The 16,160-nt window shown below is 35.2% G+C and overlaps 1 protein-coding gene across 3 annotated transcripts in view; it reads right to left on the bottom strand.

The window, feature by feature from the left end:
* LOC149801740 (uncharacterized) overlaps nt 1-13,607 on the bottom strand; it is a 52,985-nt gene extending 39,378 nt beyond the window's left edge. Inside the window, exon 1 of one of the 3 annotated variants that reach the window (XM_089956053.1) lies at nt 13,061-13,607. In XM_089956053.1, the coding sequence (XP_089812179.1) occupies nt 13,061-13,067 (7 nt within the window). In that variant the 5' untranslated portion in view covers nt 13,068-13,607. Of the gene's footprint in view, nt 1-3,385; nt 3,685-4,148; nt 4,216-13,060 lie in introns of those variants that run through there. The other 2 variants (XM_089956056.1, XM_089956054.1) reach the window with 2 other exon arrangements.
* Between the last annotated feature and the right edge of the window lie 2,553 nt (nt 13,608-16,160).

Genomic DNA, 16,160 nt, shown 5'->3' with positions numbered 1-16,160 from the left:
CACAATTATTGATATGCCTCCGACAGATATGTGGTAGGGGCCTAAGGCCTTCGTTGTCGTTATTAATTATTATTATTATTATTATTATTATTATTAATTTTATTATTATTATTATTATTATTATTATAGTTGTTCTTGTTGCTATTGTAGTTGATGACGATGATCGATTAAATCTGTTTTGATACATATTTTATAGCAACCCGTTACAAATCAGTAAAAATTGGTACTAAACAAGTAATTTTTTTCTGGCATCTATAAGTATGCCTCATTCTCTCTTACAATAATCATAACATGTATGTGTTTCAGAAAATGTTTGTTTCTTTTCGTTTATTTTCTGCCAAGTGTGCTTTGCTGCCGACAATTCCAAAATCGACAATGAATTCTATTTTAAAAAAAAGTTCGGTTTAGGGGATACGGTTAAAGAACTCTTTTGAATGGGATAAGAGTACAATAAAATAGATTCAGTCATTTATAAAATGTGTTCACATCTGCTAGGTGTCCACAGCATTATTCGACAAGATTTTTATATTGCGATAATAAACTATCCATTCAGCTTTTATTCTTTCTTAAAGAAACAATTATTTTAAGTAATACAGATCCTGATCTGCCATAACACAACACTCCAACACGGTCTATGTTAGTTGTTCTACTGATTACTTCAAACAAACTGCGCAGAACCAGATCTGCCAGCACATTATCCGATCATGGTTTGTGCAGTTTGCAGTTGGACTCCTCTTATAAGCGAGCGCATACGGTATTCCTTTCTTGAACAGATCCAGTAGATTATGAGAAGAAACGTATGAACTTCAACTGGTATTGCAGAGGGCAAATATCTGGAATAAGTTTCATGGGAACAGTACAACTAGGCAATAAAGCTGCGCTGTAATTAAATTCAGTCACTTGCAAATTACAAAATTATGGTCATTTGAAGTTGTATCATTGAACAAGTATAATTTTATTTACATTACGCTATGAAATAACATGTAACTCTATATCATATTGTGAAATTGTATACACATGAATGTCCTCTGCAATAAATTGCTTCTTCTTTATTATGCTTCAAATTATTACCAGCAAATTTGATTGAATTTTCACACAAGTAAAGACCAAAAGAAAGCATGGCGGAGAAGATTTCGATCTAACAGATCTAACAGAATGTATTTACATTTCCCAAATGCGAAAGGAAAACACAAATACCCCCTGGGTACATGGCGGTGCTCAGTAAACCAGACGAAAATTTCATCTACCATGACCATTTGATTTGTAGGAATTACAATCGTGTTCAAAATGATAAGATCGACTTTGTATCCGACACTGAATCAGTTGACAGTCTTGTGCTAAAGTAGCAATTTGTCCATTGTAAATCACACTCTTGAGTCAACACATCATGACGATAAATAGTTGTAACTGATTTGAGATGGGTATAGACTGGTTGTAGATTTATGTATACTAGCTAGACAGAATTACAGAACATAATTTTCCACTTACCTTTTTTGTATGTGAATATTTCATACCTGTCCCAGATAAGAAAAACTTGTGTGTGTGCGTGTGTGTGTTTGTTTGCCTTTGTGTGTTTATGTGTGTTGAATATATAGGCATTATATTTAAAATGTAAGTCTTATGCAGTAATTACAATTATATATAAGTGCAGCCCACGACGACAGTACCGCGGCATGTGTCTTGACATAATTTGGTCGTAGCTGACTCTTTCAAACTGTGTTAGTCTTATGCAACAAAAGTGGTTTTTTTATATTGGTGTCTCGATGGTTTTTTGCAATTTGCATTCTTTGAGTTTGATAACAAACACATGAAAAAAAAAATACAACGGCACAAGTTCTACACAAGTAGATAAATTTTACACGGATATGAAACACCTATGCATACACCTGTATTACCTTGTATTTACAATTTACAAGTTTTACCTGAGTTGGCGAGGCAATAAATCCGTAAGTTTTCAAGTGATGTCAAAATATATATGCACGATTTGTATTAAATCTATACAAGATAATTGTAACCTTGAAATAAACGCTGTAGCAATATCTTGAAGGTAAGTTGTAGGGATGTGTTGCAATCGATATAAATGCAATTACAAACACAGAATATATATATATATATATATATATATATATATATATATATATATATATATATATATATATATATATATATATATGTGTGTGTGTGTGTGTGTGTGTGTGTGTGTGTGTGTGTGTGTTATTACTTCAGTCTCTCCCAATTATAAACAAAAAAGTAACACAAAACAAACTAACCCCAACCCCTCACTTATTAACCATTTCCCGGTCATTGAATCATGACAACACAGGACAAAAGTAAGATCAACATAAATTGATCCTACAACATTACAATCAAACCTTTAACACAGTAACCTTGAACAGAAGCTTAGTTGAACCAGCCACACCTATTTTGATAATGTCTGTAAAAGTAAATCATATCTTATATTTGACTTCGCTGAATGTAAATGTTTTGACAAATATTCAGACACGAGATTTTCCACTTTTCCATACTATCGGATTTATAATATATAACAATAATATATAACAGACAGGTGATCGGATCGACTCGTAGGAACAATGATAAAATTATCGGTGAGTGGGTAGAGTCTGGGGGCTCTGAAGATCTGAAATTGTCAGCAATACCAGGGGGTAATGGGCGGGGGGGGGGGACCCTAAGCCACTAACCCCACCCTGGTAACAGGTTGCTTTTGAAACTACTCATATGATCATATCAATACATGTATTATACTGTCTTGGTGAATTGTGCTGAACAAATGACAAGGACAACTCTTTTTCCCGTAAAAGCGATGTGTTTTACAGTGCAAAATCACAAGTTAGCGGCATTGAATTGTTTGCTATTTAAGAGCGAAATAAGAGGTATCAGACTTGAAAAACTGGTGATGATTTTATTGTTATGAATCTTTCGTTATCTGGAGAAAGCGATATATATATATATATATATATATATATATATATATATATATATATATATATATATATATATATATATATATGTGTGTGTGTGTGTGTGTGTGTGTGTGTGTGTGTGTGTGTACCAGATTAAACCACCATGAATATTAAGATATCTATGTTATGTCATCTTTGTTACACATATCTTTTTATTTGGTCTTATACTCAGTTACAAATAATAAAGAAATAACATTTCAGCTTGTACTGATAATAATGTACATAGACAGGAATTTGATCAAATGTAGTAAATACTGTCTTGTGTATTGTAGTTATATATGTACTAATTGACGGATTGATGTATCACTTATACATTATGTACGAAAATAGGATGCTGGGATGTACGTATGTGTTTGTGTTTATGCTAGTTGAGAGAGAGAGAGAGAGAGAGAGAGTTATCCTACCTTGCTTTATCCGTTATTTCTGAACAATTTCGATCTCTGATTTTTTCCCTTCGGTAAATCACATTCTAATTAGAGCCGACACTGTTGTTGAACTGTACAGTTTTGATTTGTTTTATAAATCTAACATAATTAGCAAGGGTTCTCATTGTCGTGTTCTACCTTGCTCACCTGTCATCGATTTTGTGATATCAATTTCCTTCCTCAAAAGCCCTGATATAGCGCTCGGGCCATTTGAAGCGAGGCAAATATTGACTGTTTTATCCCACCCTTTTATTTAGCATCACGGGAATCCGTGTGTTTGAAATGTTAGCACGGTGCGATAGCAATACCAGGCCACTGGAAATGTTAATCATGTACTTCAGACACTCGAAAATCATTCAGGACAGACAATCCCATATCAAGTATCTGTACCTGGTAGATAAGTCTTCACGCATTGTAAAGCGAGTAGGTATTTTCGTTATTTCATATGTATGTATGTATGTATGTATGTATGTATGTAGGGTTTAACGCCATTTTTCAGCACACGATATGCTGGCTATACATGGCGGCCAGTATTAATGGTGGAGGAAGAACCCCAGAAAGAACCACCGACTCTCGAGAAGCTACTGGCAAGCTTTCTCACATACCCATATTGGCCGAATCACAGACTCGAACCCACGCAGACATGTATGTATGTATGTATGTATGTATGTATGTATGTATGTATGTATGTATGTATTCTTAAACATCGTATTTGTAATCCTATGTAATTATTTCTATATACCTTGGTTTCTGTCTTAGGAATCCGGAATGACTGTGTAAAGACGAGAATTAATTACTATGTTGACATGTGGGCGTGTCTGCTACGCACGGATACTTATACCACCGATTCTGTAACATAATGTTTTGGTGATGTGTGTGCATCATGGTCGAGATGGTATAGGGATCAGTGGTTACTGGAAACGCAATGGGTGCCATTTACCCGCTGACCCGGGGTCGGATCTCCGTCGAGTACGAATTAAAATTCACTGTATGAAAATGCTACTTATTCGTATTCATAAAAAGTTATGTTAGTGTTATCAAGCATTCTTCTGTACAATCCAGATAATAACACTTTCCGTTCTTTTTATGTATGTGTATGTTTGTCTCCTTATACATAAGTGCACATATGCTTGTGTTTGTTCTTAGATATGAACTGATATTCGTGATGCCATTAAACTATCTCCCCTCCGGGTGGCCGAGTGGTCTAAAGCGCTCTCCGTTACGGATCACTGCCATCTCACCTCTGTCTGCGTGGGTTCGAGTCTAGGATTCGGCTAACGTGGGTATGTGAGAAAGCTCGCCAGTAGCTTCTCGTGGGTCGGTGGTTCTTCCCGGGGTTTTCCCGAGTTCTTCCTCCACCATTAATACTGGCCGCCATGCATAGCCTATCGTGTGCTGAAATATGGCGTTAAACCCCACAACAACAACAGTCTCCCCTCCATCTCCCTCATATATGGATTTACAGATATGACAAATAAAAAAAATAGAAATAAAGCTAGATATATCATCAGGGACGTCATTTCAACTTTTTTCCCCGGGGGGGGGGGGACTTGACGGGCTTGTTAATTTTCGTATATAGGCTAAGCAATTTTACGGCACATGCAAATTCGGGGGGGGGGGCAAATGGCCATCTGCCCCCCCCCCCCATGACGTACTTGTATATAATCATCTGCTGTCATGGTTTCGCTCTCGGTGCCTTCTGACACAGTCTCATGGGTTCGATCCCCGGCCGAGTCATACCAAAGACTTACAGAAATGGTACTAACATGCCCCTCGCTTGGCACTCAGCAGTAAGAGGTTAGTGTTAGGACTGGTCGGCCTGATGTCAGGATAATGTGACTGGGTGGGACATCATGCTACATGTCTGCGGCATGATGCCCTAGTGCTAACATCACTGTAAACTGTCACACTGCAGACATCGTAGCGATATGACTGAAAAATTGTTAAAGCTACGTTGAAAATCCAATTCACACACACACACACACACACACACACACACACACACAGAGTCACACATTTACGCTATCAAACACACTGACCCATCATTGCATACTCGGTATATCAGTAGACAGTGGTACGCATTTTACCCCTGTGTACTCTGGAACATCGATAATGAACCGGTTTATGTTTATTTTTTTTTAAATATTAAAATTTCTAAGTCTGCCTTAATTTGTTTCGTTAAAAAATATAAATTTATATGATACGTTGAGGTCTTTTTACACTTTAATTTAATACCTCCTACAGATTTTCACATTATGTTGCAATTCATATTGCAAAACAATGTTATATATGACAAAATATCGAAACATGAAAATTCTGACGATACCTACAGCTGCTATTAACACCGAACTTGGTTTTCCGTATCCAGTTCACCCGTTGGATTGACTTATATCATATTTTCATTTTTTTTAAAAAATAATCTATAAGCATCAATTTAGCTAATTGTATATGATGCTCGTTTCAGGTGTATTGTTTTATTAAAGTTTATCATTACACAGGAAAATTAATATTTTGTCTGATACGTCAAATACAATCACTTGCATTCGCTGTAGGGTTTTAAGCGAGGTAAGATTTCTGACGTATGGAGAAACGGTACTGTTGACACGTCTTTGACATCGTTATGTGCTATTGAGCTAATTAAACATACATGACTTGGCTTTATCGAAAGCGTAGGATGTTAATAGGTCGTAAATTCGACGCTGATTCGCCATTATTGTCGCACAGACAACCATGTCGAAATCCAGGTAGCACTAGAAAATACCAGTGACAAAACCTGAGTGCTTGTGACATATTTACCTAATGATGATCTCTGCGGTTGATTTTATCTAGTATCGGTACACTCTGTTACTGGTTTGTCCTATTTCCCATAAGTTTAGGCAACTACATGTATTTGCCGTTTCGTTTCCTACAAGATAAACGTCGTACAGCTCTACCGGAAATAAATATAATTTAGGCGTACATGTTCTGATACTGTTAACATATTCTAAATCAGACGGTACATACTAGAAAAGGAGACAAGTCAAGGTAAACACATACATTTTGCAAAAAAACATAGTATTTTTTATTTGAATTCAGGGGAATCAATCAGCATTTTAAGAAAATATAGATATTAATACCGAATATGCTTCGTATAAAAAAGAAATAAACATAAAACAGGAACAAAAAAAATCATTTGTGAAATACATTTTTTGGAGAACAGTACTTCTGTTGAAAATGGTTTTCGAGTTATTAGAGAAAAAAGAAATAACTGTAAACAGTAACACAAGGTATAATTCTGAGAAAGTATCATCAGGTCAAAGGCAAAGTTTTGGAGGAAGAGGAGAAACCATTGAGACCCCCCCAGTAGAAATTCTGTAATAAAAAATAATAAATTCAGTATTAAATAATGTAATATCTTATAACCAAACTGAAAATACAAGGATTATTTATTTAAACCTCTGAAGAATTACATATGCCTGGTGTTTTATTATTAATAGATTTGGAGAAAAGCTTTTTAATAAATTTGATGGAATTTTGTTCATACCGTTATATCCTTTTATAAACTGGAACCAGTGATAAGGCAGTGGGTAAAAAAAACTTGTTTTTTTAATATCTCTTCAGTAGTATGTCCAAATGGCAAATCTGCATTTTTCATTGTTTTAACGGTTATAGACAGAGCGAACCACTACCTCCCTACCTTTTTTTATATGTGCAGAAAGTTTATATGTGCAGAAAGTTTGTCAATATTATTTTTAAAAATAATCAAAATATAACAAGTATTAAACTGAAAGAAAAACATTCACAATTTGCAGATGATACTAATTTGATACTTGATGGTTATTTCGAATCTATTAAGTCGTCCGCTGATGTATAAAATTTATTTGCAAGGATCCCAGGCTTGAAACTCAATAGTATCAGCACAAAAGAAGTCTGGATAGCAAGTAAGAAGTACAGTGCAGAAACCTTTCGTCATATCTTAAACTGCAACTGATTACTTAATTTACTCTGTTGGGTATAATGTCCTCATTTAACGTAAATAAAATGGTACAGACACATTGTGTGTGTGTGTGATTTGGATTTTTAACGTAGCTTTAACAATTTTTCAGTCATATCGCTACGATGTCAGACACATTTTGAAAGAGAAAGATACATAATAAAGAAGTTTCCGAGAAACTTGATAAAAGGAACCCGAACACCAATCAGTACAATAAGTTTTAAAAACCTTAGTGATTCTAAAATTAAACTATTTGCTCATCTCCCTTAAAATCCTAAGCAAACTTTTATTAGCGAACTGAATTAAATATTGTTCACATCTATATGGAAGTCAAAAGTGGATAGAATTAAATGTTTCAGAACATCCACATAGGACACAGTGAATTCAAAAGAAACTTATAGGTCGGAAAGCATCTATACATTCTGGTTATAAACTGGGCCCAGATTTTGTTAGCAAGTATCTAGAAGAATATATGTATCAAGATGGTAATGTAAACTAGACAAATTCAGTGGTGCAGATGATTCGAGGAAAATAATAAAAAAAGGTTTTAGCTCCTAGTAATATAGAGAGAAATGCTGGAAGATATACTGTTGCGAAAGAATAAAATACTGACGATTTAGCAAAATAAAATGTTCCGGCTTCTATCCAATCAGAGACGTTTTACCAAAATAAAATGTTCCGGCCTCTATCCAATCAGAGACGATTTAGCAAAATAAAATGTTCCGGCTTCTATCCAATCAGATGAATGCCAGGATATATTAAACTGGCTCAGAGGCACCGAAACACTACAGCCTAAATATTCGCTTGTACCCACTGGAGTACAAATGTACTCAGGCAACACATACGTGATACTGGATGTCCATTATTGAAAAAAGGGACATTTAAATGTTCCAGTGTTGCACCAACGCCTATATGATTATCATTACCATTTATATTACTCAGGATCTTTTGTAATGTATTTGTTTGTCAACTGTTTAAAATGTAGTTAAAACCAGCTTTATATAGTTTAGTGTTACATCTGTTGATGTTCAAGTGCTCTACATTCCACAATTATCGCAGTCTAGAAATTTATTAGCTTACAAATCTGAATTTTTTCATATCCGGAGAGGAGGTATGATTTTGGTACATCGTCTCGATAGGAGACGTGTTTCTATTAGACACCATTTATTTTGAGAGCATAATCCTTTCATCTGGTGCCCACCTGTTAAAAAAGCTATCACATTCTTTCCACTTACTAATGCATACATTTTACCATTCTCACTTCTGGTCTTTAAGATCATTTGAAATATAGATATGGCATCTTATTTGTAGTGTTGAGATAACTCTTGTTCATAAAATATGCCCTGTGTATCCTCTGCTGTGAAGTCTCACATGATGTAAATTATCTGATCATCTAAGATGTCTTGCCAAATTTCATATGTCGTCCGTAACGATAGGAAATTATCCCTTTTCAGAGATTGTATTTGTAAATTCTAACTCCTTTAATCTGTTAAAATCTAGTCGTTTGGAATGCAAAAAATGTGAAGTGACTGAATAGATTAATAGACACTTTTGGTTTGTGTTATTACACGCGTGCTTCAGCTGGAGCCATATCTATTAATGTCTGATGAGTGTTATTGTTTGCATGAATTAGTTTCGATAAACTGTCCAATAAATTTTTGATTTCATTTTCTGTAAGATACTTCTACATTCCAATCTTCAAAGTTCTCTTAAATTTTCCACTACAGATGACTCTGTTTATCAGAATAAGTTAAAAATTATCCGATGCTTTCCATTTTCATTAAAATGCTTAATTTTTTTTTTGTTGTAAACCTCTTTTTCATCAAGAATTTAGCAGTTTCGCTTTTCTTTCATAGTCTCAGCGTATTTTGATAAAATATGTCACTGTTATATAAAAAGGATACGACGAGGCCGTCAGGCCGTGTCGTATTCATACACCATATCAAACGAAATCTTTTGACTCGGATAGAGAAATATTGCATTATCTCCTTTTGAATAGATAATCAAAATTTTATATAACGTTGCTCTTTATTTCAAGGGCAATCAGAGAAAGGGTTCTGTTTAATACCCCAGGCTGCATACGTGTTTTGTTTTCAATCGGCGGAAATAGCGAGTTTAATATAGCGTAAGGGTACGTTGAAGCCCTCAGGTTTAGATGTATTCGTAAGCTGTCAAACGAGCTTTTCCCCTGATTTACAATAAAACACGAATGCGATTTTATATTTATTACATACTCTCTATTTTAGGCTTTTTCAATATTTTTAACTTTACTGCATGAATACATTTCAAAACGAATGGGGATGTATACAAGTTAAATTTACCGTCTCTAAAAATAAATACGCGCTGACGTCACTGATGAAACCGAAGTAGTTATATTCTTGGTATGAGATACAAAATACGGACTGAACGGCTGTATCGAACGGCAGATGAAGCATATAAAATTAAATGGGTATGTAATAAAATTTGCAACATGCGGCTATTTTATATAGTTAGTGTCATAAAGGATCGATATTGATACACGCCGTATTTCTGTCAGAATGTTTGCATATCTAATTATCCAGTTCGTTTGTTATTATCAAACCTTGTCCATATTATATATATATATATATATATATATATATATATATATATATATATATATATATATATATATATATGCATACACAAACGCTGACAGCTACACACACACATACACATCCATCCATCCATCCATACATACATACATACATATTAATAAACACAGCTAAATACATATGTACAAGCATGAATGCATGCACGCATACATATTGTATGCAGGCAGACTGTCCGACATCGACGGTTCATCAATCGGGTATTGATATAATGAAAACATGGTGAAGTCCAGTGGTGTGGTTGCATGAATACGATTTTGGAGACAGGCTTTTCCTACTTTAACGTTTATTTTTCACCAATAGTTGCAGAAAGCCTCATTAGGTATACGACATTTAGCAATTGATTAAAAATATCGACTCTTGACATCATCAGTCCATCTTCTGCCCATTCAACAAACAACGAAGACATGATTTTGACAACAAGAAAAGAAATTAAAAGGCTGATCCTGGTTTCCAACAGCACGTGCGCACAACTGCGTCACGACATCAGCAGATTTAAATCAACAGACAATGCCAAAGAATGTTAACCGCAAGACTGTGTTACCAATGATGATATTGCTATTTCCTCCAGCAAGGTTTACATTTTTGTCGGACTGGGCACTGATACCTAAACAAAATATAGCTTCTATTATACATTTGTTTGTCTTAACCGTAATACGTGTTCACTTTGGTAAGGAAGAAGCGTGGCCTTACCCAAATGATAATAATAATAATAATAATAATAATAATAATAACAACAACAACAACAGTTGCGTCACTAGGGTTAGTGTCACCCAGTGCGGTAACTCATGGTGTCACCCCCATGGACCCCCTTCCTGCACACAAATTCAAACATTTTATTGACAGTTATTTTATTTTTATAGATAGTCATTTTGGTATCATCACCTCTGATGGTGTCACCCGGTGCGGTCCGCATCCCCCATACCCCCTAGTGACGCCTCTGAATATAAAAAAATAAATAAAAATCATCATCATCATCATCATCATCTCATGACAATAGTTGTACTAAAACAAAAGATAAATTGAAATATTTTAAAATATAAATAAAAAATATAAATAAATGAAACACATTTAGTTTGGCGTATAGATATTATTAATTATCTCAAAAGACAGTTAACATTTGTATCGGAGTTACTCCCTTGATACAGACAAAGGTAATCTATCTTCCCATAGAAAGCCTCGTGTTCCAAATGAGTAAAGTTCACTAAATACACTACGCTATTCTTCTAAACAGTTCAACAACCATTTGAAAGCACTTTAAATTTATCATGTTCAGACGAGAAGGTACTTGAAATGATCGTTATAATTCTATATTGCCTGGAATCAAGGCCTTTCGTGTTTTCAGATTACAAATTAATTTCGAATCCATTGAAGATGGATATTATATTTGAAATAAATTGTTCAAAAGAAATGACACGTAGACCCCCGGATGAATGATGAATTTATTTTGGGAATTTTACCTTTGAGCTATAATCAACGAATGTCACTTAATATATCTTAATATCTCTATGCTTTTTCGGTGTATCTAATTTGTTCAAATGTTTTGTATAGGAAAGTATAATTTGTTCATTCAAAAATTACTTGAAATTAGCGCAACATCTTAGTCGAGAATACCTTGTTGATTAGCAAACTGATAACTTAATTCACTTATTCAAATCAAACCTTCAGAGCACGGGTTTAAGTGTGTGTGCGTGAGAGAGAGAGAGAGAGAGAGAGAGAGAGAGAGAGAGAGAGTTGGTGTGTGTGTGTGTGTGTGTGCATTTGGGGCCCCAATTGAGATGATATGCATATATTTGCATTTTTACGACACTATAAAGCAAAAACTTGGACAAAACTCCTCCCTAATTCAAAGTTAAAAGTCACCTTGGATATTTTTTGAGGTTTAAGAAAATAATTTTTAAATTCAGTTTTAGTAGTGATATTATACTAAAAATATGTGATTAATTTTTTGGGAGTTGGAACATGTTTATTTGTTTACTTTATTCTAAACAATTTTCTTGTTTGAAGGGTGCAGAGGCGTAGCTATGATATTTTGCGCCCGGGGACGAACTATAAAATTGGCGCCCCAGCCCCCTCCCCGTTTAATCACATTTTTGAATATTACCCTTGTTTACTTATTATAATGTAACGTTGTAAGCCTCATTTTGGCGCCCCTGTACCTTGGCGCCCGGGGACATATGTACCCCCCTGCCCCCCCCCCCCCCCAGCTACGCCTCTGGAAGGGTGTAGTCTGTTACTAAACGTAATTTAACAGAGTGATGCGTTTTAAAAAAAGAAAACATTGACGTAATATTACAAAACATAATGCAACAAATATCGTGCCCGGAGCCCATGGGCAACCAAATTGCTCTGTCTGGGCTACCGTATAATTTAATTTTCAGAGTCCAGTGGCATACAGCATTATATCATAGCTTTTCGTACATTCCCCACCACACTCACATACCCCAAGCAACCTAAGATAAAGCAGTCAAATCAAATACAAATAAAATAAAATTAAAAAAATTAAAAAATAAAAATAAAATAAAATATCTAAAATTACCAATGTGTCATAAAAAAGAAAAGAGAAGTCTAAATTCTATTATGTCCATATTAAATAAAATATCTTATCTTGGGCACTGAATATGAACTGGGTTACCAGTTTCTTTTCTCGGAAGCCTGCTGGGTTACTGATTTTTAATTTGTATGACTCTGTACAGTACAATTTATTTCCAAAGAAGAAATCAAGAGAGATACCTGAAATCCATTCGTACCTCAAAAATCTTGCCTTTCTTGAAATGTTATTAATAACGGCAAGAATGTTTCACACAGGTTATTAAAGAATTCTTATAAAACTTTATACATCTGCAGTTCTACCAGTAACCTATGGCTGATAGAAAACAGTAAGCGCTACTCTGATCCGAATGTGTCGTCCTAGCGCTATCACGTATTATTAAGGACTGCAAACATAAAATAAAATGTTCAGAGCACAAATCGTTTAGTCTTTATACCACTACCTTATCAGCGCGTCCAACCTGCCAAAGCAGAAAAAGATGATTCAAAACCCAAACTCACCAGGCATTTTCGTCTTGATCTTGAGAGATTTCTTGCTTCTTCTCTGTTCCTGGCAGTTACTTTCACGTGGGATTGATAATGTCTCTATTTACACGTGTCACTAATTTTGCCGTTCTTTCAGTAATTTAATCGGATTTCCTTCATATTTGTTCAAAAGGAACCAAGAATAATTCGCAGTCGTTAGTGTATGTATCTCTCAGCCTATTTTCACAAGGTCTTAGAGATGGTTTGTATGCAAAAATAAATCACACCTTCAATCGGTTGTGCTATCTACCCAGACAAATATAGGAGTGTTCACCTTAGTTTCGATTGAAGACAATTTCTGGACTATTACATTCCTTAAAGAAATCAAAGTAACATCTGATCCTTGACAACGTTAGTTTCTGATCAGAATTTACTAATTTACTCCAGTGGAACAAGTATCGTTATGGCGAAATTGTAACATTACTCGGTGTTATCGAAAGTATCAAGGGAAGGAGCCAATTTCCTCCTTGCACTTTCTGATACACGATCCTGTCTTCTCTTCCTCTCAAACAGTCTACCTAGAAACAAACCGGTTCCCCAAAACATTGACTACAAGGACACGGAAAAGAACTTCTGTAATGACTCTGTTCCCATTGAAAGGGCGAATGTGGTCATATTTAACAATGGAAATACATACTCGTTTCACTGAGTGTGCAGAGGTGCGATTAGGTGTTGCGACAAAAACGAGTGTCTCTATTGTACGATGGCCGTGAACATAATTGTTTGCTTTGTTTGCGGTATGCCATACCGAAGTGCTGGGGTAGTATTGCATATCGCCCTTTCTTCGCAACATGATCACCACAAAACACAGGGTTATTCAGGCTGTCATCCATTTAAGTAAGTCGTTGGCTAAAGATACTATTGTAATGTTGATACACGTATCAGTATAACATGATTTACCAATGCAGTCGAACCAGACCGAAACTTTATCACGGTCTCCGAAATCTGGTTTTAATTACAGGGCAGGTTGTCTATACTGGTCCCGGAGTATTCGCGATCCCTGCTTTTGCAGCTGCAAAATTAAGAAGTGTTGGAAATCGATTACAATTTTGATGGTATATTTTCAAAGTTTTAAACGGCGCAAATGGTTCATAGGTTGTTGCTGGTTTACGCCATTTTTCAGCCCATGATATATTATTATATATGGCGGCCAGTATATTTGGTAGAGGAAGAACCCGGGCAAACTCTGGGAAAAACCAAGGACCCATGGGAAGCTACTGAAAAACTTTCTCATATACCCACATTGGCCGAGTCCGAGACTCGAACCCACGAGGACAGAAGTGAGATTTCAGTGTTGTGTAGAGGCGGGCGCCTTAGACCACGGTAACAACAATAACATTGAGTGGACCCTACCTAGTAACAAAACCAACATTAAGTGCGTCCATCCTAGTGACAACTAAAGCATTATGTGCGTAATACCTAGTAACAACTAAAGCATTAAGTGCGTCATACCTAGTAACTACCTTGTTCATCCTTTTAAGTTCTATTTTTGCATCTAAAATATTGTAGATTAGCCGATGCCTGTTATAAATAATTCTAATTCGATAAAGACGAAAATGTGTTCTAAAAATAAAGACTCCGATTTTATGTTTACTTTATATTTTATGAAATTTCATTACGCACATTCTCGACATATTTTCTTATTTAAAGAAAGAAAAATACCAGCAAAATATTTTGCAATCTTCAACGTCGTGGCATGATTTCATCATTTCTTTTTTGGTCACAGGTGTTATACCAGTTTAAGACTTCTTGCTTGCTTCTGAATATTCTCACGACAGAAGATTTGGATCTTTCTACTACTCGGATATCAATCTATCTCTGTCTGTCTGTCTTTCACACACACACACACACACACACACAGAGACAGACAGACAGATAAAGATAACGAGTTTTTGACCTGCTTTGAGGGTAATATCCCTAGGTGACCAATGATGATGATGATGATGATGATGATGATGATGATGATGAGAGAGAGAGAGAGAGAGAGATGGTCTCATTGTTAGAAAACAATATGTTTATAATAATGAGAAGGAAGAAAAACCAAAAACCACGTCCAGCAATCGACGAATTTATAATGACACTTATCCACTACTATTTATGCACACTCACAAACAGGTCATTAAAATGATTAGTTGTACATTTCCATTACGTCAAGTGAAATAGCATTGAGAGTTGAACTTGTCTAGACCAAGTCCCTATGCTCTCTTTATCCTTGTATAATACGCACCCTAACATAGCGTAGATCTTGATATACATCTCACAATTTGCTGGCATGTTAAGGTCTGTACTGCTGATGATTTCAAGTGAAACAAAGAGCCAGCTTGTGTACAAATACATGTAAAAAAAAAATTTGAGCAAGACTGGCATTTTCTCCAAATACTTCTTTGTAATGTGCTACAATAATTATAATAATTAATGCATTTTTCTTGCATTCAAATTTAATATGAACATGAATTAAGTTTGTAAGCTTGTATTTTACTTTGCAAAAGGTGTTCATATTAAACAAATTAGGTCTAACTTCGGAATTCGTTGTAAGGTTGGTGCCTTGTGGCTGTGGGTGGTGGATGTTGTAATTTGTGCATTCCGTCTTTTTTGTCTCCAGTACGTACACCATGGGGTGGTGTAGTTTGTGCATTGATGTTAACACAACATGTAGATGGCGTAATTTGTGGATTACACTTTACCTCTATTCAGTAATGTTAATACAACATTTGGTTCATTAAGGAAAAAGAAAACGACGACGACGAACAGGAAGAAGAAAAAGAAGAATTAATCTGCTATCCTCAATTACATAACTTATATGATAAATTTAGCCATGTCTTTAATTTTTGATATTTCTATTTATATATAAACTTGTCCAATCAAGTTTAAACTTAATATATTAAACGTCTATTGTACTACGTGTTTTGTCGCGTTCTCGACTTGTACCGATATTGCCAAAATACAACCTTCGTGATGGATTGTTGTTGTTGTTAGTCAAGAATCCTGAGAAAATAACTGACCTTGGATGGGCAAAAATACCCTTGCACAACTTGGATCCATGGTTCGAAACCAGGACTGCATAGGTGCAAATCTA

The sequence above is a fragment of the Sinohyriopsis cumingii genome, chromosome 4, assembly GCF_028554795.1.
Source record: "Sinohyriopsis cumingii isolate HCF-2022 chromosome 4, ASM2855479v2, whole genome shotgun sequence".
NCBI lineage: Eukaryota > Metazoa > Mollusca > Bivalvia > Unionida > Unionidae > Sinohyriopsis > Sinohyriopsis cumingii.
This window is presented reverse-complemented; position numbering and strand designations above follow the sequence as displayed.